Below are 26,296 nucleotides of genomic sequence, written 5' to 3' on the forward strand. Positions count from 1 at the left end.
CGGTGATCTTGGCCTTGAAGGGGCTGCCGGCGATGTGGTGGGGCCCCCCGAACTTGATGGCGATGAGGTAGCTGCCGGGCGCCAGCGGGGTGTAGGTGACGCGGTAGCCCTCGGCGCACTCCCGGCACTCCATCTTCACCTTGGAGGGGCCGTCGATGGTGACGGCCAGCGCGCCGGGGCCCGCCCGCGCCGTGTTCACCACGAACTCCGCCGGCGAGCCTGCGCCAACGCGCCCCGCCTCAGCGCCCCGCCGTGGGGCGAGACCCACCGTGGGGCAGCGCCCCCCACCCACCCCCCATGATGGGGGAGCGCCCCCCTCTCAATGGGGACAGACCCCGGGGAACCCCTCAGAGCCTCCCACCGTGAGCCCCCAGACGCCCCGGATCCGTGGGGTCACCCAAGAGCCCGTAGAAGCCCCCCCCCTCCCCCCCCAACTCTCTGTTCAGCCCCACACGACCCCATAGAACCCCTTCGAATCCCCCGGAGACCCCTAAGGTCCCACAAAGGCTCCCCCAAGACCCCTTAAAGGATCCCCAGGACCCCATAAGGGCTCCCCAAGACCACACAAGGGCCATCCCAAGATCCCATAGAGGCCCCCCGAATCCCCTGGAGTCCCCTAAGGCCCTATAAGGACCCCCCCCAAGACCCCCTTAACGGCTACCCAGGACCCCAAGAGACCCCCCGAGACCCCCGTAGGGCTCCCCAAGACCCCATAGAGGGCCCCCTGAATGCCCTCGAGTTCCCTAAGGCCCCATAAGGGCCCCCCAAGACCCCCTTAACAGCTACCCAGGACTCCATAAAGGTCCCTGAATCCCCTGGACTCCCCTAAGGCCCCATAAGGGCCCCCCAAGACCCCACAGAGGCCCCCCCGAATGCCCTAGAGTCCCCTAAGGCCCCCCAAGGGCTCCCCAAGACCCCACAGAGGCCCCCCCGAATGCCCTAGAGTCCCCTAAGGCCCCCTAAGGGCCCCCCAAGACCCCACAGAGGGCCCCCGAATGCCCTCAAGTCCCCTAAAGCCTCACAAAAGCCCCCCCCGCCCCCAGAGGGGCCCCCCGAATGCCCTAGAGTCCCCTAAGGCCCCATAAGGCCCCCCAAGACCCCCTTAACAGCTACCCGGAACCCAGTAGAGGCCCCCCGAGACCCCCTAACGGCTCCCCAAGACCCCACAGAGGCCTCCCGAATGCCCTCGAGTTCCCTAAGGCCCCCTAAGGGCCCCCCAAGACCCCATAGAGGCCCCCCAAGGGCTCCCCAAGACCCCACAGAGGCCCCCTGAATGCCCTCGAGTTCCCTAAGGCCCCCTAAGGGCCCCCCAAGACCCCACAGAGGCCCCCCTGAATGCCCTTGAGTCCCCTAAGGGCCCCCCAAGACCCCATAGAGGCCCCGCGAATGCCCTCGAGTCCCCTAAGGCCCCATAAGGGCCCCCAAGACCCCCTTAACAGCTACCCGGGACCCAGTAGAGGCCCCCCGAGACCCCCTAAGGGCTCCCCAAGACCCCACAGAGGGCCCCCGAATGCCCTCAAGTCCCCTAAAGCCTCACAAAGGCCACCCCCACCCCCAGAGGGGCCCCCCGAATGCCCTCGAGTCCCCTAAGGCCCCACAAAGGCTCCCCCAAGACCCCCTAAGGGCTCCCCAGGACTCCATAAAGGTCCCTGAATCCCCTGGAGTCCCCTAAGGCCCCCCAAGACCCCCTTAACAGCTACCCAGGACCCCAAGAGGCCCCCCGAGACCCCCTAAGGGCTCCCCAAGACCCCACTGAGGCCCCCCTGAATGCCCTTGAGTCCCCTAAGGCCCCCTAAGGGCTCCCCAAGACCCCACAGAGGCCCCCTGAATGCCCTCGAGTCCCCTAAGACCCCATAGAGGCCCCCCAAGGGCTCCCCAAGACCCCATAGAGGGCCCCCCCGAATGCCCTTGAGTCCCCTAAGGCCCCATAAGGGCCCCCCAAGACCCCCTTAACAGCTACCCAGGACTCCATAAAGGTCCCTGAATCCCCTGGACTCCCCTAAGGCCCCATTAGGGCTCCCCAAGACCCCACAGAGGCCCCGCGAATGCCCTCGAGTCCCCTCTGAGGCCCCCCCAAGGCCCCCCCCCCGCCGCCAGGGGCGCCCCCCCGTACCTGTGGTGCCCCCCTCGAGGCCGGGCCCGTAGGCGGAGACGAGGCCGGGGTCCCCCGCCTGCCCCGGCTCCCCCACGCGCACCTTGAAGGGGCTGCCGGGGATGTGGGAGCCCTCGAACTTGACGTCGATGGAGTAGACGCCGTTCTCCCGCGGGATGAACCGCACCGCGTACTTGTCTGGGGGCGGGGGGGGTCACTGGGGCGCCCGCGGGGGACCCCGGCCCCGCCGCGGAGCCCCCCCCCCCCCCCCCAGCCCCACGTAGGGCCCTGTGCACCCCACCGCGGGGGACCCCGACCCCGCGGGGACCCCCGAACATCTCATAGGGGTCCCCACAAACCCACAGGGACCCCCAAACCCCGCGCACGCCCCCGCCCCCAGACGCGCCGTGGAGCCCCCTCCCCAGCCCCACGGGGGTCCTGCACACCCGATGGGGGCCTCATGCACCCCACGGGGGCCTCATGCACCCCACGGGCACTCCAAAAACCACATTGAGACCCCAAAAACCCAACGGGGACCCCCCAAAATCTTATGGGGGCCCCCCCAAAATCTTATGGGGACCCCCCCAAAATCTTATGGGGGCCCCCAAAACCCCACAGGGACCCCCAAAAACCTTATGGGGACCCCCAAAACCCCCCACAGGGATCCCCCAAAACCCCACGGGGGCCATACAAGCCCCACAGGACCCCTCTGAGACCCCACAAACCCTGCAACACCCCTCCCCCCAACACCTACCTTGTGAGACATGACCCCCAATGGGGTCCACAGGGCACCCCGAAACCCCCCCAGGCTCCCCCCAAGCCCCCCAGCACCCCCCACACTGGGGGGGGGGGGCGGGTGTTTCTAAAAGTGGGTGGGAGCGGTCAGCCAGGGCACCCCAAAACACCCATCACTGGGGCCAAGGGGGGGCCCTGCAGCCTCCCTGGTACCCTAAAACTGAGCCAAGAGGGCTAGGGGAGCCCCCCAAAAGTGGGGGGGACACCCCAAAAAGGGGGAGCACCCCAAAGGGGGGAACCCCAAAAGCCTCCGCAGCCCCCGCAGCGTTCGCCCCACCACCCCCCCCCCCCCCGCCAGCCGGGAGGGGCTCGGGCGGCGGCAGGAGCCGGCGCGGGCGGCCTCGGCGGGGGTCTCGGGGCGCGGCGGGGGGTCCCCTCACCTTCGGTGACCTCGGTGATGTGGCACTCCTCGAGCGCCCCCGAGGGGCTGTGCACCTTGGCGTCCAGCACCCCCTGCGCCCCGTTGAGGCTGACGGCGAAGGAGGCCGGCTGGTGCACCTTCAGCCCGGACTCCTGGGGGGCACAGACCGTCAGCGGGGGGGACCCCCAGCGGGGGGACCCCGACCTGGGGGGGAGGGACCCCCAAACCGCGGGGAGGGACCCCCAAACCGCGGGGAGGGACCCCAACGGGGGACACACGCCCAGCCCCGCCCTCAGACACCCAAATCCCACCCTGGGCGGATGCAGGGGGCTTAATGCCCCCAGGTGGGGGCGGGGGGTCCTGCACCCCAAAATCCCCCGGGGGGACATTTGCGTGGCAAAACTGCACCCCAAATAATCCCGGGGGGGGGGTCAACACCCCCAAACCCTCACCGCAAATAAACCCAGGGGTTGATACCCCCAAAAAATAACACTGGGGGGGATTAACCCCCAGATAACTTGGGGGGGGATTGAATCCCCAAAACCCTAATCCCGGGGGGTGACACCCCCAAATCTTCACCCCAAAACCCCTGGGGGGGGATCAGCACCCCCAAACCCTCAGCCCAGATAACCCATGGGGGGGATTTACCCCCCAAACAACCCGGCGGGGACCTTGCACCCCCAAATCCCCCCCTGAGGAGGGAGAAATCCCAAACGGCCCCGGGGAGACCCGAACCCCAAACGAGGGAGCGGGGCAGCCCCCCCAGACCCCCCGCTGTGGGGCAAGGCGTTACGCCAACCCCCCCAGATTCAGGGGTCCCCGACAGGTTTGGGGGTGCTGGAAAGCCCCGCCCCGGGCAGGGGGCGGCAGGGATGGGGGGTCTCCCTGGGGGCAGGGAGGGATTTGGGGGTGTCAGGGGAGCCCCCCCACCACACCCCACTTACCTGGTGGGGCCGGGGAGCTTAACGGGAGAGAGCGGGGGGCCCCGGGCGTCCCCGGGATTTGGGGGGTCTTGGGGGGCCGCTCTCTCCCGCTAAGGCCCCTCCAGGCCCGGGGCCGCCCCACGGGGGGCGGCAGGGCTGTTAATAGCCTTTAAAAGAGACACGAGAGAAGACCCCCGGGAACCCCCTCGGCTGGGGGGAGGCAGGGCTGTGGGGCTGCGCAGGGACCCCCAAACCTGGCTGTGACTACAGAGCCCCCCAAACCTGGCTGCGGAGCCCCCCCAGACCTGGCTACGGAGCCCCCCAAACCTGGCTGCGGAGCCCCCCCAAACCTGGCTACGGAGCCCCCCAAACCTGGCTGCGGAGCCCCCCCAAACCTGGCTGCGGAGCCCCCCCAAACCTGGCTACGGAGCCCCCCAAACCTGGCTGCGGAGCCCCCCCAAACCTGGCTGCGGCTACGGAGCCCCCCAAACCTGGCTGCGGAGCCCCCCCAAACCTGGCTGTGGCTACGGAGCCCCCCAAACCTGGCTGCGGAGTCCCCCAAACCTGGCTGTGGCTACAGAGCCCCCCAAACCTGGCTGAAGCTACAGAGCCCACCCCAAACCTGGCTACGGAGCACCCCCAAACCTGGCTGCAGACCCCCGAGCCACCCCAAATGCCTCAGAAGCTCTCTTAAAGACAGGCCGGCCCCTGAACACCTCCAAACCTCATCAGAGCCCCCCGAAGGCTTTCACCCCCCCAACCCCCACTAAAGCTGCCCTGGGGGTGCGCTGGCCTCACAGGCACCCCAAAAACCCCACTGCAGCCCCTCCAGGGCTGCCCTGACCCTCCGCAGACACCCCAGAGCCCCACTGCAGCCCTTCCAGGGCTGCCCTGACCCTCCGCAGACACCCCAGAGCCCCACTGCAGCCCCTCCAGGGCTGCCCTGACCCTCCGCAGACACCCCAGAGCCCCACTGCAGCCCCTCCAGGGCTGCCCTGACCCTCCGCAGACACCCCAGAGCCCCACTGCAGCCCCTCCAGGGCTGCCCTGACCCTCCGCAGACACCCCAAAAACCCCACTGCAGCCCCTCCAGGGCTGCCCTGACCCTCCGCAGACACCCCAGGACCCCACTGCAGCCCCTCCAGGGCTGCCCTGACCCTCCGCAGACACCCCAGGACCCCACTGCAGCCCCTCCAGGGCTGCCCTGACCCTCCGCAGACACCCCAGAGCCCCACTGCAGCCCCCTGCAGCTACCCCGGCCCTGCCCCATTGCCCTGTGGCCGTCCCGAACCCAGCCGGGGGGTGCGAGGGGGGGGGTTTCTCCCGGTGCCTCACCTGAAGGCTAGAAACAGTGAGGCGGCGGGCGGCGTCGCAGGGGGCGGCGGCCGTCACCACGAAGGGGCTCTCGGGGATGTGCTCCTCGTTGAACTTCACCGACACCTCGTAGTCACCTGTGGGGAGGTGGCGGCGTCAGGGTGGGGGTCCCCGCCCCTCCCCGGCCCCCCCCCCCCCGCCCCGGGCACCCCTTGGCCCCGTACCGGGCTCCTGGACGACGTAGGAGACGCCGCAGGACCCGTCCTTGCGGTCCTCGAAGGCGATCTCGGCCTTGCTGGGCCCCTCGACGGCGATGGAGAGGCCCCCGGCGCCTGCCTCCCGCGTCCAGATGCTGAACTCGGCTGGGGGGGGCAGCGGGGAGGGGGCGTCAGGGCCCCCCTAAAGGCCTGACCCCCTTCACTGCCCCTCCGATCCCCAGCTGGGCCACTTTGAGGGACCTGAGGCCAGTTCAGGAGCCAGGGGGCTGGATTCGGGGGACCTCCAGCAGGTTTTGGGGAGCTCTGGGTGGGGTTTGGGAGCCCCAGTTAGGATTTGGGGAGCCCCCTATGAGTTTTGGGGAGCCTCAGTTTGGATTTGGGGAGCCCTAGATGCATTTGGGGAGCCCCAGATGGATTTGGGGAGCCCCTTATGGCTTTTGGGGAGCCCCAGATGGATTTGGGGAGCCCCCCATGGGTTTTGGGGAGCCCTAGATGGATTTGGGGAGCCCCGTGAAGGATCAGGGAGTCTAGTGCAGACTCAGGAGCCCCAGGCAGACTCAAGGCGGGTCGGTGGGGAGCCCTGAGTGGGCTTTGGGGTGCCCCCCAGGCAGGTTCAGGGTCCCTGGCTGAGTTTTGGGAGCCCTGGCTGAGTTTTGGGGTGCCCCAGCAGGGGTGGGCATACGTTTTGGGTTGCCCCAAGCAGGTTTTGGGGCGCCCCAAGCGGTTCAGGGGCAATAACGGGGTCGCAGAGCCCCGAGGGGGTGGTCCCGGGCAGGTTTTGGGGTGCCCCCGCTCACCTGGCACGCCGGCCTCGGCACGCTCGAGGCCGGGCCCCCCGGCGCGGACCTTGTGCGCGCCCCCCTCGCCCATGGGCCCCACGGTGAACTGGAAGGGGCTGCCGGGGACGTGCTGGCCCCGGTCCTTGACGCTGACCGAGTGGACGCCGGTCTCGGCCGGCACGAAGCGGATGCTGTAGGCGCCGCCGTCGCCCTCCACCACCTGCGCCGCCACCGCCTGCCCCGAGGGGCCCGTCACCACCGCCGTCACCTCGTGGGCGCTCAGCTCTGCCAGCAACGGGGCAGGGGGTCACGGGGGGCCTGGGGTCCCCCCACAGCACCCCGCGGACCCTCCCGTGCCAGGAGAGGGCCCAGGGCCCCTCCCTGCATCCCCACCCTGCCCCACTGGGTCCCCGGGGGACCTTCTTTGTCCCTGGGGTCCCTCCCTGCATCCCCACCCTGCCCCACTGGGTCCCCGGGGGACCTTCTTTGTCCCTGGGGTCCCTCCCTGCATCCCCACCCCGCCCCACTGGGTTCCTGGGGTCCTTCACTGCATCCCCACCCCGCCCCACTGGGTCCCTGGGGGGCCCTCTTTGTCCCGGGGGTCCCCCTGTGCGTCCTTGGGGTCCCTCACGGGTTTCTAGGGACCCCGTAGACCTGTGGGCTGTGCCCCCAGCCAGCCGCTGGGACCCCAACATCTCCGTAGGAGCCTCCAGAGCACCCTCGGCGTGTCCCAGGGGAGACCACAGACCCTCTCCCACCCCCCAGGTCCCTGGGGTCCCCCCCAACTGCCCCACAGCCTCCCAGGCCCCTCAGGGACCCTCAGGGATCCCATGGTGCATGCTGAGCCCTCCAGGCCACCGGGGGGCCCTTAGGGGGTCACTGGGATCCTTCAGGAACACTTGGGGACCCCAGGGACACCCAGGGACTCCCCCCCGGATGCTCAGGGACCCCCAGGAACACTCAGGGACCCCCCCCCAGGACGCTCAGGGCCCCCCGTCCCCGCTCACCTGGCATCTTGAGGCTGAGGTCGCAGGCGGTGCCCACGCTGGCCTCGGGGGGGGCACGGCGCCGGCGCGTGATGCTCTCCTTCACCCGCCCCTCGCCCGTCACCTTCACTGAGAAGGGGCTCCCTGCGGGGGGCGGGGTGTCACATGAGCCGCCCTGGGCCCAGGGACCCCCCAACCCAACCCCCCCCCCCAATCCTCTCCTGGTCCCGCTGCACCCCAAACTGTCCCAGTACCCCCAGCACTGCTGAGAGCGCCCAGCGTCCTCCCGCTCTGCTCCCGAGAACCCAAACCGCCCCAGTACGCCCTCCCAGTGCCCCCAGTAACCCCCCCCGGCCCTCCGATTTCCCCCCCCCCACACCCTCCCAGTGCTCCTCCATCCCCCCCGGTAACCCAAGTTCCCTTCCAGCACGCTCTCCCAGCGCTTCCCGTAAGCAAACTACCCCAGCACACCCTCCCAGCGCCTCCAGTTCCCCCCAGCAACCCCGAAGCGCCCCCCGTCCCCCCCCCCGGCACCCACCGGGGACGTGCTGGTCGCCGAATTTGACGGAGATGATGTAGTTGCCGGGTTCGGTGGGGCAGTAGGAGACGCGGCACGTCCCGTCCTCCAGCTCCTCGGTGGTGATGTCCACCTTGCTGGGTCCCTCGATGGAGAGGCTCAGCCCGCCGTAGCCTGGGGAGGGGGCGTCAGCAGGGGCCCCGGCGCCCGGGCCACCCCCCGCCCCCCCAGCTCCCGCGGGACGGGGGCGTACCGGCGTCGCGGGTGTCGATGGTGAAGTGCGCCGGCTCGAAGGTGCGTCCCTCGCGCAGGCCGGGCCCCGCCACGCGCACGCGGCTGGCGTCGCCCAGCTCCGCCTGGCTGATGGTGACGGAGACGGGGCTGCGGGCCAGGGGCTGCCCCCCCCGCGAGATGTGCACCAGGTGCTCCCCCACCTCCTGCGGCACGAAGGAGATGCCTGCGGGGACGGGGACGGCGGCCTCAGGACGCGGGGGCGGGGGGGAACGCGGCGGGGGGATGCGGGGACCCCCGGGCGTGCCCCCCCCTCACCGATGTGGCCGTTGCGGAGGCGCTTGAGCTGGCAGGGCTCCTTGCGGCCCGAGGGCGCGGTGACGGTGGCCGTCAGCTGGCTCAGGTCCGTCTCGCCGATGTCCAGGGGGATGTCGGCCGAGGCGCCCACCTTCAGGTGGGACAGGCGCAGGCTGTCGTCACCTGCGGGGACCGGGACGGGGGTCAGCGGGGAGGCGCCCCGAAACGCCTCGGCTCCCCCAGGCGCTCCCTAGAGACCCCGGAACGGCCTCGGGTCCCCTGGGGGCTTTACCCCGCCCCGCCCCGGGAGCACGCGGAGCCCCTCCGGGCGCCCCCGAGCCCCGGCCGCGCCGTACCGGTGATGCGGGCGGTGAAGGGGCTCCCCGGGATGTGCTTGTCGTTGTACTTCACCACGATGCTGTAGTCCCCGGGCAGCACCGGCAGGTAGGAGACGCTGCACGTCCCGTCCTGGTTGTCGGTGCAGCTGATCTCCGCCTTGGAGGGGCCCTCCACGGCCAGCGACAGCCCCCCTGGGGTGGGGGGACACACACACACGCGAGGTTCGGGGGGACCCTGCGCCCGCCGGGGGGGGACCCAGGCGCCCGGCGCACCCCCCGCGGGCTCACCCTCGCCGGCGTCCTTGGTGTTGACGGTGAAGGTGGCCGGCTTGTTGACGGTGCCGTGGATGAGGCCGGGGCCGTAGGCGGTGACGTGGCCGCTGTTGACGTAGTCCACGTAGAACTGCAGGGGGCTGCCTGGTGGGGGGCGGGGGCGACGGGGGGCGTCGGGGTGGGGGGCACCGAGACACCCCACCCCCCACCACGGCCGCGGGGGCGTCACAAGGGACGCGCGGGCCGGCCCCCCGTCGCCCCCCACCTGGGATGTGCATGTTCTCGTAGCGGATGTCCATCTCGTGCAGGCCGGCCTCGGTGGGGGCGAAGCGCACCGTCACCGTCCCGTCCTTGTTGTCCGTGATGTCGGGCTTGGCCACCTTCCCCGAGGGCATCCGCACCTCCCCTGCGGGGGGCGGCGTCAGGGCCGCTGCCCGCTCCGGGGACCCCCGGGGGGACCCCGAGAGGACCCCGGCTGCCTTGGGGGGACCCCCCCAGAAAGACTCAAGGAGGACAAGGGACCCCACAGGTCTCGGGGACCCGAGCTGTTTTGGTCGCCCCACCCAGAAGACCCCCGCCGGGGAAGCTCAGCTGTTTTGGGGACCCCCTGGGAGAAGGTCGGTGGTGTTGGCGACACCCCCACCCCCCCCCCGAGGGGCGTTTTGGGGCGCCCGCCCCCCTCACCCGTGATCTCGCCCTTCTTGATGGTGAAGGGGATGACGAGGTCGAAGGGGCGCAGCCCGGCCATGTCCAGCCCGTTCACCCCCAGCAGCGGGCGGTCGGTCGCCTGCGCGAACGAGCTCGTTAGCGGATGCCGGCGCGGGGCGGGGGTGTGCGTCCGTGTGTCCGCGTGTCTGTGTGTCCGCGTGTGTGCGTCCCGGCGCCGCCTCCGCCCACGCATGCCTGGCGCGCTGCCCACGCCCGTTATCTCGCACGCTCCTCGCATGCTGCCGGCTTGGCACAACGCCCGCCTGCACGCTGCCCGCCTTGCACGCTCCTCGCACGCTCCTCGCACACGCTGCCCGCCCTGCCTGCCTTGCACAATGCCTGCCTGCACGCTGCCCGCCTTGCACGCTCCTCGCACGCTCCTCGCACACGCTGCCTGCCCTGCCCGCCTTGCACAACGCCCGCCTGCACGCTGCCCGCCTTGCACGCTCCTCGCACGCTCCTCGCACACGCTGCCCGCCCTGCCTGCCTTGCACAACGCCCGCCTGCACGCTGCCCGCCTCGCACACTCCTCGCACACCCCTCGCACACGCCGCCCGCCCTGCCTGCCTTGCACAACGCCTGCCTGCACGCTGCCTGCCTCGCACGCTCCTCGCACACGCTGCCCGCCCTGCCTGCCTTGCACAACGCCTGCCTGCACGCTGCCCGCCTCGCACACTCCTCGCACACGCTGCCCGCCCTGCCTGCCTTGCACAACGCCTGCCTGCACGCTGCCCGCCTTGCACGCTCCTCGCACACCCCTCGCACACACTGCCCGCCCTGCCCGCCTTGCACAACGCCTGCCTGCACGCTGCCCGCCTCGCACACTCCTCGCACACCCCTCGCACACGCCGCCCGCCCTGCCCGCCTCGCACAACGCCCGCCTGCACGCTGCCCGCCTCGCACGCTCCTCGCACGCTCCTCGCACACGCCGCCCGCCCTGCCCGCCTCGCACAACGCCCGCCCCTCGCCCGCCGCCCCTCGCCGGCGCACACTCACCATGACCTGGAAGGGGCTGTTGGGGATGTGCTCGCCGCCGAAGCGCACGCAGATGACGTACTTGCCGGGCTGGGGCGCGGTGTAGAAGATGTCGAAGGTGCCGTCGGCGTTCTCCACCACGTCCACGTCCACCTCGGAGCCGTCGGGCGTGCAGACGGTGCAGGTCACCTTGCCCTTGCCCGCCGCCTTGGCGTCCACCGTGATCACCGTCTCCTCCCCGATCTGGATGGTGGGGCCGATGCCCGCCCCTGCCGGGGGCCGGGGGCGTCACTGCCCGCCCCTGCCGGGGGCCGGGGCGCCCCCGAACCAGCCCCGCGGGGGGGGCCGCGCGCCCCCCCGGGACGGCCGGAGGGCCCCCGAAGCCGGGGCCGCACCCCGGTCCGTGCCATGGGGAGGGGGCGATTAAGCGTTATCGAGGCACGGACCCCGCATCCCCGACCCTGGCGGTGACCTTGCCAGGCACCCCCTGACGCCAGGGACCCCCAGCTCGCTGCCCTGCGTGGGGTGGGGGAGCCCCCAGCGATGGAGGGGGTCCCCAGCTACAACAGTGCCAGTCAGGGACCCCCCCAAAGCGCTGCAAGGAGCCGCCCCCACCCCTCCATTTAACGAGGTTCGGGGGATGCCCCAGAAGTAGGGCAGGAGCAAAGAGGGTCCCCCCATGTTGAACCAGGTAGGGACCCCCCCAACCCAGAGAGACCCCCGATTGTTTAACGAGGCCTGGGGGCGCCCAGGTGTGCGGTCAGGTCTGGGGGGGGGGCCCCTCATTGCTAAATGAGGCCAGGGGCCCCCCCCATACCGTGAGGAGAACCTGGGGTGCCCCCATATGGAAGGAGGCTGAGGGTCCCCCGGAACCAGACCCTCCTTCAGGGCACGGCGGGGGAGGCCCCGCTCGTCCGCGGGGTGGGGGGACTCTGGGGTGCGGGGAGGGGGTCACGCATGCGCCCCGACGCCAAGCGAGCCATGCCGTGAGCTTACCTAAGCCGTGACCTCCGATGGAGACTACAGCGTGGGCGAGAGAGGGGTGGGGGGACGGGGTGGGGGGCGCGGAGGGAGGGGGGGGACGGGGGGTGGGCAGAGAAGCAAGAAATCCAGTGAGACACACGGGTGTGAGGCCCCCCCCCCCCCCCCACCCGTGCCCCCCGCCCTGCCCGCCCCCCCCGCGGCCGCCCGTGCCCCCCCCACCCCACCCCCCACCCCAGCCCCGCGGTGCCTCGGCTGGAAGCGGCTGGGCGGGCGGTGGGTGCCCCGTGGTGCGCGGTGCCCCCGCCCCGCCCGGCCACGCCCGGCGCCGCTCACCGGTGACGGTGCACTTGCTGGCGTCGCCGGCGGGCACGGCGCGGATGCGGTAGGGCGAGTAGGGGATCTCGTCGCCGCCGTACTTGATGAGGATGGTGTAGCGCCCCGTCATGTCGGGGACGTACGACACCGTGTAGGTGCCGTCCTGGTTGTCCCGGATCGTCGCCTTCTTGGGTTTGCCCTCGGGGTCCTGCGGGGACGCGGGGGCGCGTCGCTGGGATGTCCTCCCCCGCCGCCGGACCCCCGCCCGCCCCCCCCGCCCGGTGCCCACCGTGATCTGGACGGCCAGCAGCCCCTCGCCGGCGTCCTTGGCGTCGATGGTGAACTCCACGGGGAGGCTGGCCGGGACCCCCGTCGTGTTGAGCCCGGGGCCGCTCGCCTTCACCTTGCTGGCGTCGTGCGTGGGCAGCGCCTTCACCTTGAAGGGGCTGCGGGAGACGAGGGGGGCGTCAGAGCGGCCCCCCCCCAAAGCGCCCCGGCCCCCCGAAGCGCCCCCGCCTCACCTGCGGGGCACCTCCTCGTCGCCGTAGCGCACCGAGATGCTGTAGGGCCCCTCGCGGGAGGGGACGTAGCTGACGCGCTGCGTCCCGTCCCCGTTGTCCGCCACGTCCACGGGCTCCACCACGCCTGGGGGCGCCGGGGGGCGTCAGGGCGCCCCCGAGCACCCCCAAACACCACGGCGTGCCCCAAGACTCCCCTCAGCACTCTATGCGACGCCCCGGGACCCTACAGGGTGCCCCGAGACCCCTCTACTGCACCCCTGAGACACCCACAGAGCCCCGCGGGGCACCCCGAGACCCTGTAACGTCCCATAAAGTGCCCCAAGACTCCCCGTAATGGCCCACGGGACCCCCGAAGAGCCCACGGGACCCCACGGGTGCACTAAGGCTTCCCAGGGGTGCTTTGAGACCCCACAGAGTACCCCGAGACCCCAGAGGGCACCCCGAGGGGTGCACCGGGACCTCCACCACTACCACCCTGAGGCAACGCAGCACCCATAGGGCACCCTTTATAGCAAACACCCCCGTCTCCCTGGGGCCAGGGGCACCCCGAACACCCCCAGCCCCAAAGCAGGGGTACCCCGAGCCCCCACTGACCTTTGGGACCCTGAACCTTAACGTCCAGGGGGGCGACGCCGGCCTTGCTGGTGTCGACGGTGAAGGTCTGGGGCACGTTGGCGCGCACCACGCCCGGCGTCAGCCCCGGCCCCGCGCACTTCACCTTGGACGAGTCCACCACGTCCGTCACCGGCACCTTGAAGGGGCTCCCTGCACGGGGCAGGGGGACGCATGAGCTGGGGGGCACGTGGCTCCCGGAGCCCCCCCCCGGGACCACCCCGGCGCTCACCGGGGACCTGGTGGCCACCGTAGGTGACGTTGAGGCTGTAGGTGCCCGGCTCGTAGGGGACGTACTCCACCGAGCAGCTCCCGTCCTTGTTGTCGGTGCACGACATCTTGGCCTCCGAGGGACCCTCCACCGCCAGGCCCAGGCCCCCCGTGCCAGCACCCCTGCGGCGGGGGGAGCAGGGGGCTCAGCTGGGGCACCCCCGAGCCCCGGCGGGGGGCCTGATGGTCCCCGGGGGACTCGGGGGGAGCCCTCAGAGTACAGGGATGCTTCGGGGGGCCAGGAGGAGAAAGACCCAATGTGTGAAGAGATTTGGGGTGGGGAGTGATTAGGGGATGCCAGGAGATGGATTTGGGGTGCAGGGAATGGATTTGGGGCGATGCTGGGGAAAGGATTTGGGGTGTGGGGAAAGGATTTGGGGTAGAGGGAACGATTCAGGGGATGACGGGCAAAGGATCTGGGGTACAGGGAAAGGATTTGGGGGACGCTGGGGAAAGGATTTGGGGTACAGGAAAGGATTTGGGGTGCGGGGCTCTTTCAGGGCACACTGGGAGAAGGGTTGAGGCTGGGAGAGTGTACGTAAGGCACCTATGGGCAGAGCTGGGGCACCCAGGATGTACTTCAGGGGCGCTGGGCGGAAGACTCGGGGTACAGGAGGGGAGCGGGGCAGGGGGGCCATCAGGGAGGGGGGTTTGGGGTGACTGGGCTGGGGGGTCTCACCGGGTCTCCACGGTGAACTTGTTGGGCTGGTTGGTGGTGCCGCTCTGGATGCCGGGGCCGTGGACGCGGACGCGCGCCGGGTCGCAGCCCTCGGTGACGGGCACGCGGAAGGGGCTGTGCGGCACGGGGCTGCCGGCGTAGCTCACCTCCACCGCGTGCACGCCTGGCGAGGGGGGCACAGGGCAGGGGGGCGTCACGCCGGGGCCGCGGGGCCGCCCCCCGCCCCGCCCCGCCCCGCGCCTCACCCTCCTCGTAGGGCGTGTACTCCACGTGGTAGGTGCCGTCACCCCGGTCCTCCACGAAGGTCTCGGTGACGTTCCCCGAGGGGTTGGACACCCGCGTCTTCACGTGGGGACCCCCGGCTTTGCTCAGCGCCCGGGCGTCCACGTCGAACTCCGTCACCGCCTCCCTGAACACGCCTGCGAGGGGGACGGCGCGGCGTCAGGCGGCTGGGCGTCAGGCGGCCGGGCGTCAGGCGGCCCCGGCCCCGCACTCACCCTTGCCCTCCACGCCGGGCCCGTAGACCTTGACGCCGGCGGTGTCGACGGCGGGCTCCACCCGCACCTTGCTGGGGAAGTGCGGCACGGGCTGCCCGCCGTACTCCACGGTGATGGTGTAGACGCCGGGGCTGAGCGGGGTGTAGGCGATGGTGTAGGTGCCGTCGCCGTTGTCCTCCACCCGCACCTCGGCGCGGGCGCCCGCTTCCGAGGCGATGCCGATGGTCAGCTCGGCCGTGCCGGCGCGGCTGCAGTCCACGCGGAAGTGGCCGGGCTGCCCGGCCGTGGCTCCCTCCAGCCCCGGCCCCGAGCACGTCACCTTGGAGGCGTCGAAGGAGGCGCGGACGGGGGCGCGGAAGGGCGAGCCGGGCACGTGGGCGCCGGCGAAGAGGATGTTGATGTTGTAGTCGCCGGGCTCGGTGGGCAGGTAGGAGACGGAGCAGGTGCCGTCGCCGTTGTCCAGGCACTCGATCTTGGCCTCGCAGGGCCCCTCCACCGTCAGCCCCAGGCCACCCGTGCCGGCCCCCTTGGTGTCGATGGTGAAGGGGGCCGGCACCCCGGCCAGCCCCCCCTGCAGCCCCGGCCCGAAGGCGCGCACCTGCGGGGAGAGCGGCCGCCGCGTCAGGCCTTGCTGGGGGGCCCCCGACCTTGGGGAGAGACCCCCGATCTTGGGGAGAGCCCCCTGACCCTGGGGAGAGCCCCCTGGTCTCGGGAGGAGGCCCCCGATCTCGGGGACACCCCCTCAGCAGGGAGCCGCAGCCCCGGGGATGCCCTGGCCCCTGGGCTCTGCTCCTACTGGGGACCCCCATCCCTGGGGACATGCCCTTACTGCCCCCCACCCCCGGTCCCTGGGGGCTCCCACAACCAGCAACAAGCTCTTATTGGGGTCCCCCAGCCCCAGGGGACACCCAGCACCAGGGACACTCCCTCACTAGGCATCCCTTCAACCCTTAGGCACCCCCATAAGCAGGGATGCCCCCTTACTGGGACCCCGACCACCCTTACTGCCCCCCCCCCCAGGCCCTGGAGACCCCCACCCTACTGGGGGGTCCCCATCCTGAAGGCAGACCTACAGGGCCGGGGGGCCTGAGTCCCATGGGGACACCCCCAAAACAAGCCCCCTGCCGTGGGGGAGCTCAGACCCACCTTGGAGGGGTCGGTGGGGGGCACAGCCTCGACGGGGAAGGGGCTGCCGGGGACGGGGACGCCGTCGTAGGTGACCTCCACCTGGTAGGGCCCCTCCTCGCGGGGGATGAAGCGCACCAGGCTGTTCTCGGGGCTCAGCCCCGGCTCCACCGTGCAGGGCACGCTCTTGCGCGAGGGGCCCGTGATCTTCGCCCCCACCTTGCCCTGGCCCCCGGCGCCCTTGGACTTGACCGTGAACTCCTGGTCCTTCCCCACCTCCAGCTCTGCGGGGGCACCCGCACCCTGCAGGGGGCCGCACCCAAAACGGGGGCTCCCCCCTGCCAAAACCCCCACCCCCAAAATCGTCACCCGCCAAAACCACCCCCCCCAAACCCCCCGCCCCAAATCCTCTCTGGGAGGGAGCCCCCCCAAACCCCCCGCCCCAAATCCTCTCTGGGAGGGAGCCCCCCAAAGCCCTGCCTGAAATCCTCTCCGGGAGGGAGCCCCCCCAAACCCCCCACCCCAAATCCTGTAGAGGGAGGAAGCCCCCCAAACCCCCTCATCCCAAATCCTCTGCAGAGAGGGAGCCCCCAAACCCTCACCCCAAATCCTCTCCGGGGAGGGAGCCCCCAAACCCCTGCCCAAAATCCTCTAGAGGGAGGGAGCCCCCCAAACCCCCCTCACCCCAAATCCTCCACAGGCAGGGAGCCCCCAAACCCCCGCCCCCAAGCAGGACCCACCCCCCCAGTTCCCAATCTGCCCCCCAGCCCTCTGGGGATCCCTGAGTCACTCCCCAAAAGGAGGCCATCAAATTGCCCCTAGCACCCCCCGACCCCCAAAACCCCCCATCCCCCCATTCCCCACGTAGCTCCCTATTGCCGCCCTGCCCCCAAACCTCCCCTAAAAGGGGGTCCGAGCCCCCCACACCCCAGAGCCCCCCAGCCCCACCCACGCCACCGTACTGTCGTCCAGGCCGGAGATCTTGATCTTGCCCAGGTCGAGGCTGGGGGCCACCCCGACGGTGAAGGGGCTCTTGGGGATGTGGTCGCCCCCGTAGGTCACCGCCACCCCCAAATTACCCTGCGGGGGAGAGGGGGTGGCTGGGGGGGGGCCCTGTGCCAGGGCCGGGGGTCTCGGCCCCCCGCGCTGCGCAGGGGGCACCCGCGTTATGACACGAGGGGGCATTTCGGTTACGGGGTTTTGGGGTGCCCCCACCCGCTACCTGCTGGGAGGGGGTGACTGGGGGGGTGCGGGTTTCGGGGTGCCCGGTACCTGCTGCACGGGGGTGTACTTGACGGTGTGGGTGCCGTCGTGGTTGTCGATCACCTCCAGGTCCCGCACGGCCTCGCCCTTTGTGGGCCCCGTCACCTGGACGTCCAGGGGGGCGCGGCCCCCCGCCTTGGCGTTCACCGTGAAGTGGGTGGGCTTCCCCAGCTCCACACCTGCGGGGGGCCGGGGGGGGTCAGGGGGGTCCCCAATTCCCTGCCGGGCCCCCCTAGGACCCTCCTGCCGCGACCCCCCGACTCACCGGAGCGGCTGAGGCCGGGTCCTTCCGCCTTCACCTTGCTCGCGTCGTGCGAGGGGTCGACCTTGATCCGGATGGGGCTGGTGGGGGTGGCCTTGGGGGGGGAGGACGGGACACCCCAAAATCAGCCCCCTGCACCCCAAAACCCCTCGAGCCCCCCCCCCCCCGCCCCCCAGGCCCACCTGGTCGGCGAAGAGCACCATGATGGTGTAGGCGCCGGGGCCGCGGGGGGTGTAGCGCACCGTGAAGGTGTCGTTGTCGTTGCGGATGATGTCGAAGTCGATGTCGGCCTCGGTCGGACCCACCACCCCCGGGGCGCACTTGATCCCGATGCTCACGTCCCCTGGGGGGGCCGGGGGGGGAGCGTCAGCACCCCAGTGCCCTCCAGGGACCCTCCGGGACCCCCGCAGCACCCCACAGGTCCCCCTGTCGCCCCACAGACCACCCTATGCCCTGCAGATGCCCTCCTGTCTGCCCAGCGCTCCCTGCGCCCCCAAACCCCCTCCCTGGCCCCCGCAGCCCCCCAATACCCCCGCAGCCCCCCAATTTCCCCCCGCAGCCCCCCGACTCCCCGGGCTCACCCTGCCCGGCCTCGGCGCAGTCCACGGTGAAGTAGGTGGGCTCGTGGGCCTTGAGCCCCGTCTTGGCCACGCCGGGGCCGTACACCTTCACCTTGTGGGGGTGGCTGCCGGCCCCCACGCCCACCTGCAGGTTTTGGGGGGGTGGGGGTCAGGCCTGCCGCCTCCCCAGGTGGCCAGGGACCCCCCCCCAATGTTTTGGGGACCCCCCCCTCACCCGGAAGGGGCTCTGGGGGATGTTCACGCCGCCCCAGGACACCATGGCTGTGTGCTTGAGGGGCTTCTTGGGGACGTAGGAGCAGCTGTAGGTGCCGTTGCCGTTGTCCTTGACGGAGACGTCCACGGGGTTGCCCTCTGCGTCCTGGGGGGGCACAGGGAGGGGGGTTCAGCACCCCAAAAACCCACCCTTGCACCCCCCCCAAGCCTATCCACGCCCCCTTCTCCTCAGCTGGGCCACCCCACGGCCCCTCAGCCCCGCTGCCTGTGCCAGGGCTCCCAAACCCTCCCGATATCCCCCCAAAACCACCTTGTATCACGTCCTGACTGGGGCTGCACCCCCAAATCCCCCCCGCACCCTCCAAATCCCCCCCCCAGCACCCCCCAATCCCCTTCGTGCCACCTCCCCTATGCCTGGGCTCCCAAACCCTCCCGATATCCCCCCAAAACCACCTTGTATCACGTCCTGACTGGGTCTGCACCCCCAAATCCCCCCCGCACCCTCCAAATCCCCCCCCCAGCACCCCCCAATCCCCTTCGTGCCACCTCCCCTATGCCTGGGCTCCCAAACCCTCTGAAGCCCTACGGACCCCCAAATCTGCCATGTGGCCCATCCCACCCAGGGCGGTGCCCCCTGCCACCCCCCAGCCCCCCCCGTGCCACCTCCCACCCAGGCTGCGCCCCCAAACCCCTCCTCCAGCCCCCCCCTCACCTGCATCTGCACTTTGAGGGGTCCCTTCCCCCCGCTTTTGGCGTCCACCGTGAACTCGGCAGGCTTGTTGATGGCCACCCCCGTCTTCTCCAGCCCCGGCCCGTGGGCTTTGACCTGAGAAAGGGGGGGGCAGAGGGGTTACGGGGGTCCCCGCGGCGGGGGGGGGGGGGGCCTTGGGGGGCCCGCGGGGGTCCCCACCTTCTCGGGGAAGGAGTCGCGGGGCGCGGGGCGGATGTCGGCCATGAAGGGGCTGCGGCGGATGTCCTCGTTGTCGCAGAGCACGTGCACGGCGTAGGCGCCGGGCTCCTGCGGCCAGTAGCGCACATCGCAGGAGCCGTCGCCCCGGTCGTCGCACTCGATCTTGGCCTGCGAGGGGCCCTCCACCGAGAACCCTGCGGGAGCGGGGGTCAGGGGCGCCCCAGGACCCCCGGGTCCCCCCACAGCCCCCGCGCGCGCCCGGCTGAGGGGCTGCAGAGCCCTCTGAGCCCCCACAGCCCCCCAAGGAGCCCCAAATCCCAGAGGAGCCCTGGAGCCCCTCAGAGCTCCCGAAGCCCCCCAAGGAACCCCAAATCCCAGAGGAGCCCTGGAGCCCCTCAGAGACCCCCAAAGCTCCCCCAAAACACCCCCAAATCCCCAGCAATCCCTCAGAGATCCCACCCGCCCCCAGTATAACCCCAAAGGGGAAAGATCCCAAAGTCCCCCAGGACACCCTAAAACACTGGAGGCCGCCGCTAGCCCCCCAGGATCCCCCCAACACCCCCCCAGGCCCCAAATTCCCCCCTCAAAGCCCCTCCAGGAGCCTCCTAACCCCCAGAGCACTCCCAAAAGCTTCCCCGAGCCCCCAGGGCACCCCAAAGCCCCCAGAAGGATGCCCAGGAAGGCGCCATGCTCCCCAACACCCCCCAAAATGCTCCCCAGCAGCCCCCAAAGGTCCCTGCCCCCTCAAGGCCCCCCCAGAGCCCCCCAAGCCCCTGACCCTCACCGAGGGTGCCAACGTCATCCCCGATGGCCTCCACCACGAAGTCGGCCGACTTGCCCACGACGCCCCCCTCCAGGCCGGGCCCCCAGGCCCGCACCTTCTGGCTGCCGCTCTCGGGGGACACCTTCACCTCGAAGGGGCTGGGGGGGGACAGACGGGGTAGGGGAGTCAGGGCGGGGCCCCCCCAGAAGGGCCCACACCCCGAAAGAACCCCCCGAAACAGCCCAGACCCCAAAACAGCCCCACTACCGAGGATGGAGACCTGTGAGGGTGGCTGGCTCCCGTGCTGGGGAGGGCCACACCGCCCCCCACCCCCTCCCAGTGCCCCCCAGTCCCTCCCAGTGCCCCCCCGTGCTCACCTGCGGGGGATGTGCTGCCCCCCCCAGGTCACCGTCACCGTGTAGGTCCCCGGCGCGGTGGGGAAGTACTCGAAGCCGAAGACGCCGTCGCCCAGGTCCTTCTGCTTCACCGTCTCCATGCCCTCTGTGGGGCAGGCATCAGAGGGCGCCCCAAAACCCAGGCGGACCCCCAAAAAACCCAGGGACCCCCCAAAAACCTTAGGGATCCCCCCCCAAGGCCCCATGGACCCCTCCCAGGGCCCCAGGGACGCCAACATCCCCTTGTGAGGGGGCAAGGGCTGCGTCCGGGGCCCCCAGCCCCCTCAGGGTGCTCCCAACCCCCTCAGGCCCCCCCCCTGCAGCCCCCCCAGAAGAGGGGAGCCCCCGACTCACTGGGGCCCTTGACAGTGACTTTGAGCTCCCCGCTGCCGGCCCCCTTCGTGTAGACCTTGAAATCCGCCGTCTCCTTCACCCGCAGCCCCTTGGGCTGCAGCCCCCGTCCCACGGCGCGGCACGCCGAGGGGTTGCAGGCTGTGGGGAGAGAGTCAGGGGGGGCCCTGCCAACCAGGGACCCCCGAAACCCTCCCCAGGGCAGGTGCTGGGGGCAGTGGAGGTGGGGGGGGATTCCCGTGTCCCAGGGGGACCCCAAAAGCCACCCCAGGGCAGGGGTTGCAGGGGAAGGAAGGAAGGGGAGAGGGATTGGGAGAAGCGCCCCCGCACTATGCGGGGGGGACGCTGAGCAGGGAGAGAGGGCCCCAGGGGTCCGGGGGGACACCCCCAAACCCACGCTGGGGCAGGTGCTGTGGGGAGGGGCCCAGGCACCCAACGGCACCCTGAAGGGCACCGCGGGGGTGGGGTAAGGAGGGACGCAGGCGTCCGGGAGCACCCCCTGCACCCCCCCGTACCGTCAGCGGGTCACCCGCGAGGACCCCGGCCGGCGCTTCCCGGACAGACGGGCAGAAGGAGCAGGACAGGCGGAGAGAGACAGAGCGGAGTCACGGGGGGCTGAGACCCCCCTGCAGCGACAGCCCCGGGCCCCCCGCACAGGGGGCAGAGACCCCCCAACAGGGCCCGGGGGGGGCAGAAGCACAGAGACACCCCCCCCCGAGTTGGGGGGGCAGAAGCACAGAGACCCCCTGAGGTGGGAAAGACAGAGGACCCCCCCCAGCTCGGAGGGGAGGAGAACGCAGAGCCCCCAGCGTGGGGCAGGACAGAGACCCCCAAGGTTGGGGTGGGGGGACAGAGACCCCGAGTTTTGGTGGAGACAAAGGCCCATGAGTTGGGGGACAGAGACCCCCAGGTTGGGAGGACAGAGGTCCCCGAGCTGGGGGGGACAGAGACCCCCGAGCTGGGAAGGACAGAGACCCCCGAGCGGGGGCAGGCAGCCCCCCGGGGCTCACCCTGCCCCACGGTGACGCTGAAGGGGCTCTTGGGGATGGGGGCTCCCCCGAAGGCCACGTGGACGGCGTGGGGCCCCTCGGCCGTGGGGCGGTAGGTGCAGCGGTAGGTGCCGTCCCCGCGGGCCTCCAGCGTCGGCTCCACCGTCCCGCGGCGCCCGCTGGGGTCCACGATGAAGACCTCCACCTCGCCCGGCCCCGCGCCTGCCGGCGGCCACCACGCATCACCGGGGATGGTCCCGCACCGGGGGGACGCGTCCCCTCCCGCACCACCCCCAAGGCCCCCGGGGTCCATCCATCCCCGCCAGCCTCCCCACGACCCCCCCGAGCCCCCCAAACCCCGCCCCGGGGCGTACCGGCGGTGAAGATCTCGAAGTAGGTGCTCTTGTTGGCCACGTTGCCCAAGGGCTCGATGCCGGGCCCCTGGGCCGAGACCCGTCCGGCATCGCCGGCCGCCCGCCCCACCTGCACCTCGAAGGGGCTCTTGGCGATGTGCTGCCCCGCGAAGAGCACCGTCACCTGCGGGGGGACCCCGAAACGTGAGGGGGCGCCGGGGGGGGAACCTCGCCCGAGGCCCGCCCCACACGCACCTCGCCCGAGGCCCCGAAACCACCACAAAACCTCAAAATTATCAAAGTTATCTCTCCAAACCTCAAAGTCGAACAGAACTAAAAATCAGTGCAGCAGGGGCCAGACAGCCCCAGGGTGGCCCCAAAAGGGCTCAGCGTCCCCCCAAAAGACCTCCTAGCCCCCCCCAAGTCCCCACACAGCCCCCCCGGCCCCCCGACCCCACCTTGTGCACGCCGGTGACTTTGGGGACGTAGGAGACGGAGAACGTCCGGTTCTTGTCATTGTTGGCCACCACTTTAGCCTGCGGAGGGAGGGACCGAGCTGTGAGAACCCCTGGGGGACCCCAAAAGCCCCGCGGCCCCCACAGAACCCCCCATGGCCCCCAAAACCCCACAGGGACCCACTCCCAGAGCCCCTGGCCCAGCTCACAGACTGGGTACAGACTAAGTAGACTAAGTACGTGGTTGTCTGTGTGTGCCGGGATGTCCCCGTCACTTGTATTCCCCCACAGCTCCCCAGGGTCCCCCCAGACTCCCCCCAGACCCCATGCCCACCTCCTCACGGTGCCCGGCGGGGTCCTCCACGTACACCAGCACGTCCCCCTGCCCCGCGCTGATCGTCTCCACCGTGAACTCGGCCCGTTGCTTCACCATGTTCCCCGTGGGCTCGATGCCTGCGGGACCCACCATCAGCCCCACGGGGGTCCCGGTCCTGGCCCCGCCCCGGGGGTCCCAGCCCCACAGGCCTGCCAGGAGCAGGGGAGCCCCCCCAGATCTCTAGGGCACGGGACCTGCTCCCATAGCAATGGGGCCCCAGATATGCAGGGTGCAGGTCCAGCCCCCCGGTATCATCAAACCCAGGGTGAGAAAGAGGAAGGGAACGGGGTGCCCTGCGGCCCCACGGGAATGGGGCCCCCCCTCACCAGGGCCGTAGGCTCGGGCCTTCTTGGGGTTGAGTTTGGGGCGCAGGGGGGCCCCCGGCTTCAGCTTGGCCTTGGGGAACTGCGACAGGTAGGTCATGACCGAGTGCTCGTCCACATTGGGGTCCACAATCTCCTCTGGGGTGATCACCTGGGGGGCACACGTGGGATGGGGGGGTCACCGGGCCGCTCCCAACACCTGGGCCCCCCCAGCCTGCCCCCCGAGGCTCTAGGCCCCCCGCCGCGGCCCCTGCCCACCTGGGGGATGCCCAGCCACTCGTCAGCCTGCTGCATGGCCTCCCGCGCGTTGTCCACGGGCTTGCTGGGGTCCCACGAGTCCCAGTCGGGGCACAGCCCTGCGGGTGACGAGGCACGTGGTCACCACCGGCAGTGGGGGGGGTACAGCTTCCCTGCGCCCCCCACATGCCACTAGGGCTGCTCTACATGGTGTCTGTGCACCCCAGAGCCACCCTCCTGCATCCCCATGCACCCCCAGGGCAATTTACCATGTCCCTGTGCAGTCCCAGAGCCACCCCTCTGGTCCCCATGCACCCCCAGAGCTACCCTCCTGTGTCCCTGTGCACCCCCAGGGCCACCCCCGGGTCCCTGCATGCCCTGAGGGCCATCTACCACATCCACACACACCCCAAGTGCCACCCCCGTGCCCCCGCATGCCCTGAGGGCCACCACCCATGTCCCCCTGCAGTCCCAGAGCCACCTCCCACGCCCCCAGGGCCACCCAAGACAGCCCCCCCACGCCCCCAGGGCCACCCCAGGACACACCCCCCCCATGTCCCCACACCCCCAGACCCACCTCCCTCTGTCCTCTTACACCCCAAGTGCCACCCCCGTGCCCCCGCATGCCCTGAGGGCCACCACCCATGTCCCCCTACAGTCCCAGAATCATCTCCCACGCCCCCAGGGCCACCCCAGGACAGCCTCCCCCCACGCCCCCAGGGCCACCCCAGGACGCCCACCCCAGGGTCCCCCCAGGGTCCCCCCAGCGGCCTCACCGGGGGCGCAGCTGTCGACCAGGGCGCCCAGGGCCCGGCCGCTCTGCCAGTCCTTGCTGAAGTTGGTGATGGGCAGCTGGGGCAGGCGGTTCTGGATCCAGCCCAGCAGGCGCTGCTTGGGCGTCTGCCGCTTGGCCTCCTCCTCATCCTCCTCATCCCACATGGGCATGGAGATGGAGTAGTGCAGGATCAGCGTCCAGATCAGCCCCAGGATCAGCTTCAGGTTCCCGTCCACGATAGCTTTGCTGTCTGCGGGGGCACGGGGGGGGTGGGGGTGGGGGGGTGAGGCCGCGCCGTGGGACGAGGCGGGGGGCGCAGGGGGCCATACGCCCACCCCGTGGGGACACGCGGGCCAGGCAGGGACGCAGCACCCACAGGTAGGACGGGGGAGCCGGGGTGCCTGCGTCCCCATCGGGGGTGAGTGGGGACAGGAGTCCCCGGGCTGACACCTGGGGCTCCAATGGGGATTTGGGGGTGTCAGAGGGGGTGGGCCTGGGTCCCCCTCAGGGGTTCTGGGGGTGTCTCTGGGGGGCCTGGGTCCCCCTCAGGGGTTCACGGGCTGCCTGGATGCCTGGGTCTCCCTCAGGGGTTCAGGGCGTGTCATGATGGGTGCCTGGGTGCCCCTGAGGGGTTTGGGGGTGTCACTGGGGGTGCTCAGACACCTGGGTCCCCGTTAGGGGCTCAGGGGTGTCATTGGGGGTGGCTGGATGCCCAGATCCCCTTCAGGGGTTTGGGGGGGTGTCACAGGGGGTGCTTGGACGCCCGGGTAGCCCTCAGGGGTTTGGGGGGTGTCCAGATGCCTGGGTCCCCCTTAGCGGTTCTGGGGGTGTCACCCGGCATGCCCAGACGCCTGGGTACCCCTCAGGGGTTCAGGGGGTGCCCGGACGCCTGGGTCCCCCGCCCCGCGGGAGGGGGGTAAGGGGGGAGGGAAGCGCTGCGGGGTGGGGGATGGGGCCCCAGGCCCCACCCCCGGCCCCACCCCCCGCTCCAGCATTTTTTGGCCTTATATGGGCTCGGGCACCAGCGAGGCCCCGCCCCCCCGGCGCCCCCCACGCCCCCCCCCCCCCACCGCGGCCCCGCGGATCCCCCCGCGCCCCCCACGGCCCCCCGGAGCTCGCTGCCCCCCAGGACTCCCCCGGCCCCACGGCAGGGCCGGTCGCGGGTGGGGATGAGAAGCCCCACGCGGGGCCCCGGGGCGGGCGGGGCCCGGTGCCGCCCGCGGTCTGTGCCCGCAGGATGTGGGGAGCCGCAGGGCGAGGCCCGCGCCCCCCGGGCCCCACCCCCGGCGGGACGAGGGTCCCCCGCGGCCGAGCCCCCCCCCCCCCCCCCCCCACATTCCTGGGGTGGGAGCGGGGCCCCCCGCCTTTGTTATGGGGGCGGGGAGGGGCCTGCGGCCGGGGGGGTCCCGAACGGGGGCCCTACTGAGGGTCTCTGGCGAGGGGCTGCTGAAGTGGGGGGGGACACCCCATCGGGGGCTCAGGCGGGGCTCCCAAAATGGGGGGCGGTGGGGCGGGAGGGGAACACGATACAGACGGCCTCTTCCACGGAGCCCCCTGAGGGGTCTCCCAAAAGGGGGGGGTTCATGGCAGGGGAGGGGCTGCCCCCCAGCCGGTCCCAAAGCGGGGAGGATCCCCAAGGCCTTCCCTGGGTGGGTGGGTGGGGTGTTCTCAAGGACACCCCACTGCAAACGGGGGTCCAGGAGGGGCACCCCCAAAGCATTACCACAGGGGCTCTGGGGAGGGGGGGGTCTCACAGCCATGCCCTTAGTGGGGGTCCCCAAGAGGAGCCCCTTTACTGGGGGGAATGTGGGGAGGGAGGTCCCAGATGCACCCCGTTAGTATGGGATTCGAGGGGGAGGGGGTGCTCCTGCAGTCACCCCGTTAGGGGGGCTCCCCAAAGGCACCCTGTTAGTATGGGGGTCGGGGGGGGGTTCCTGCAATCACCCCATTAGGGGGGGCTCCCCAAAGGCACCCTGTTAGTATGGGGGTCGGGGGGGGTGCTCCTGCAGTCACCCCATTGGGGGGCTCCCCAAAGGCACCCCGTTAGTATGGGGGTCGGGGGGGGTTTTCCTGCAGTCACCCTGTTTGCGGAGCCCCCCAAAGGCACCCTGTTAGTATGGGGGTCGGGGGGGGGTTGTTTCCTGCAGTCACCCTGTTTGGGGAGCCCCACAAAGGTACCCTGTTAGTATGGGGGTCGGGGGGGGGTTTTCCTGCAGTCACCCCATTAGTACGGGGGTGGC

General features: G+C 71.0%; 1 protein-coding gene and 1 long non-coding RNA gene across 3 annotated transcripts in view; both read right to left on the reverse strand.

Annotated features, from left to right (window-relative positions):
• FLNA (filamin A) overlaps nucleotides 1-26,296 on the reverse strand; it is a 32,951-nt gene that overhangs the window by 1,793 nt on the left and 4,862 nt on the right. The window contains exons 3-45 of one of the 2 annotated variants that reach the window (XM_064475458.1): nucleotides 24,058-24,306; nucleotides 23,303-23,400; nucleotides 23,048-23,195; nucleotides 22,680-22,798; nucleotides 22,349-22,426; nucleotides 21,912-22,074; nucleotides 21,559-21,759; nucleotides 20,552-20,689; nucleotides 20,180-20,303; nucleotides 19,824-19,960; nucleotides 19,040-19,233; nucleotides 18,842-18,955; nucleotides 18,131-18,274; nucleotides 17,917-18,040; nucleotides 17,518-17,678; nucleotides 17,339-17,429; nucleotides 17,083-17,252; nucleotides 16,773-16,890; nucleotides 15,832-16,094; nucleotides 14,686-15,283; nucleotides 14,434-14,607; nucleotides 14,189-14,351; nucleotides 13,472-13,632; nucleotides 13,222-13,392; nucleotides 12,628-12,751; nucleotides 12,396-12,552; nucleotides 12,125-12,314; nucleotides 11,804-11,827; nucleotides 10,829-11,076; nucleotides 9,809-9,911; nucleotides 9,390-9,530; nucleotides 9,140-9,268; nucleotides 8,870-9,043; nucleotides 8,535-8,696; nucleotides 8,239-8,442; nucleotides 8,007-8,159; nucleotides 7,490-7,612; nucleotides 6,501-6,767; nucleotides 5,710-5,847; nucleotides 5,507-5,622; nucleotides 3,268-3,400; nucleotides 2,114-2,290; nucleotides 1-219 (exon numbers count right to left, since the gene is read on the reverse strand). In XM_064475458.1, coding sequence (XP_064331528.1) covers nucleotides 1-219; nucleotides 2,114-2,290; nucleotides 3,268-3,400; nucleotides 5,507-5,622; nucleotides 5,710-5,847; nucleotides 6,501-6,767; nucleotides 7,490-7,612; nucleotides 8,007-8,159; nucleotides 8,239-8,442; nucleotides 8,535-8,696; nucleotides 8,870-9,043; nucleotides 9,140-9,268; nucleotides 9,390-9,530; nucleotides 9,809-9,911; nucleotides 10,829-11,076; nucleotides 11,804-11,827; nucleotides 12,125-12,314; nucleotides 12,396-12,552; nucleotides 12,628-12,751; nucleotides 13,222-13,392; nucleotides 13,472-13,632; nucleotides 14,189-14,351; nucleotides 14,434-14,607; nucleotides 14,686-15,283; nucleotides 15,832-16,094; nucleotides 16,773-16,890; nucleotides 17,083-17,252; nucleotides 17,339-17,429; nucleotides 17,518-17,678; nucleotides 17,917-18,040; nucleotides 18,131-18,274; nucleotides 18,842-18,955; nucleotides 19,040-19,233; nucleotides 19,824-19,960; nucleotides 20,180-20,303; nucleotides 20,552-20,689; nucleotides 21,559-21,759; nucleotides 21,912-22,074; nucleotides 22,349-22,426; nucleotides 22,680-22,798; nucleotides 23,048-23,195; nucleotides 23,303-23,400; nucleotides 24,058-24,306 — 7,083 coding nt within the window. The remainder of the gene's footprint in view (nucleotides 220-2,113; nucleotides 2,291-3,267; nucleotides 3,401-5,506; nucleotides 5,623-5,709; nucleotides 5,848-6,500; nucleotides 6,768-7,489; nucleotides 7,613-8,006; nucleotides 8,160-8,238; nucleotides 8,443-8,534; nucleotides 8,697-8,869; nucleotides 9,044-9,139; nucleotides 9,269-9,389; nucleotides 9,531-9,808; nucleotides 9,912-10,828; nucleotides 11,077-11,803; nucleotides 11,828-12,124; nucleotides 12,315-12,395; nucleotides 12,553-12,627; nucleotides 12,752-13,221; nucleotides 13,393-13,471; nucleotides 13,633-14,188; nucleotides 14,352-14,433; nucleotides 14,608-14,685; nucleotides 15,284-15,831; nucleotides 16,095-16,772; nucleotides 16,891-17,082; nucleotides 17,253-17,338; nucleotides 17,430-17,517; nucleotides 17,679-17,916; nucleotides 18,041-18,130; nucleotides 18,275-18,841; nucleotides 18,956-19,039; nucleotides 19,234-19,823; nucleotides 19,961-20,179; nucleotides 20,304-20,551; nucleotides 20,690-21,558; nucleotides 21,760-21,911; nucleotides 22,075-22,348; nucleotides 22,427-22,679; nucleotides 22,799-23,047; nucleotides 23,196-23,302; nucleotides 23,401-24,057; nucleotides 24,307-26,296) is intronic. The other variant, XM_064475456.1, reaches the window with a different exon arrangement.
• Nucleotides 3,702-5,494, reverse strand: LOC135318293 (uncharacterized). Its single transcript, XR_010376581.1, has 3 exons — nucleotides 4,794-5,494; nucleotides 4,612-4,689; nucleotides 3,702-4,453 (listed from the first exon to the last, which is right to left on the reverse strand). It is a non-coding gene; the product is annotated as an uncharacterized LOC135318293 (long non-coding RNA).

Source organism: Phalacrocorax carbo, chromosome 29 (genome assembly GCF_963921805.1).
Source record: "Phalacrocorax carbo chromosome 29, bPhaCar2.1, whole genome shotgun sequence".
NCBI lineage: Eukaryota > Metazoa > Chordata > Aves > Suliformes > Phalacrocoracidae > Phalacrocorax > Phalacrocorax carbo.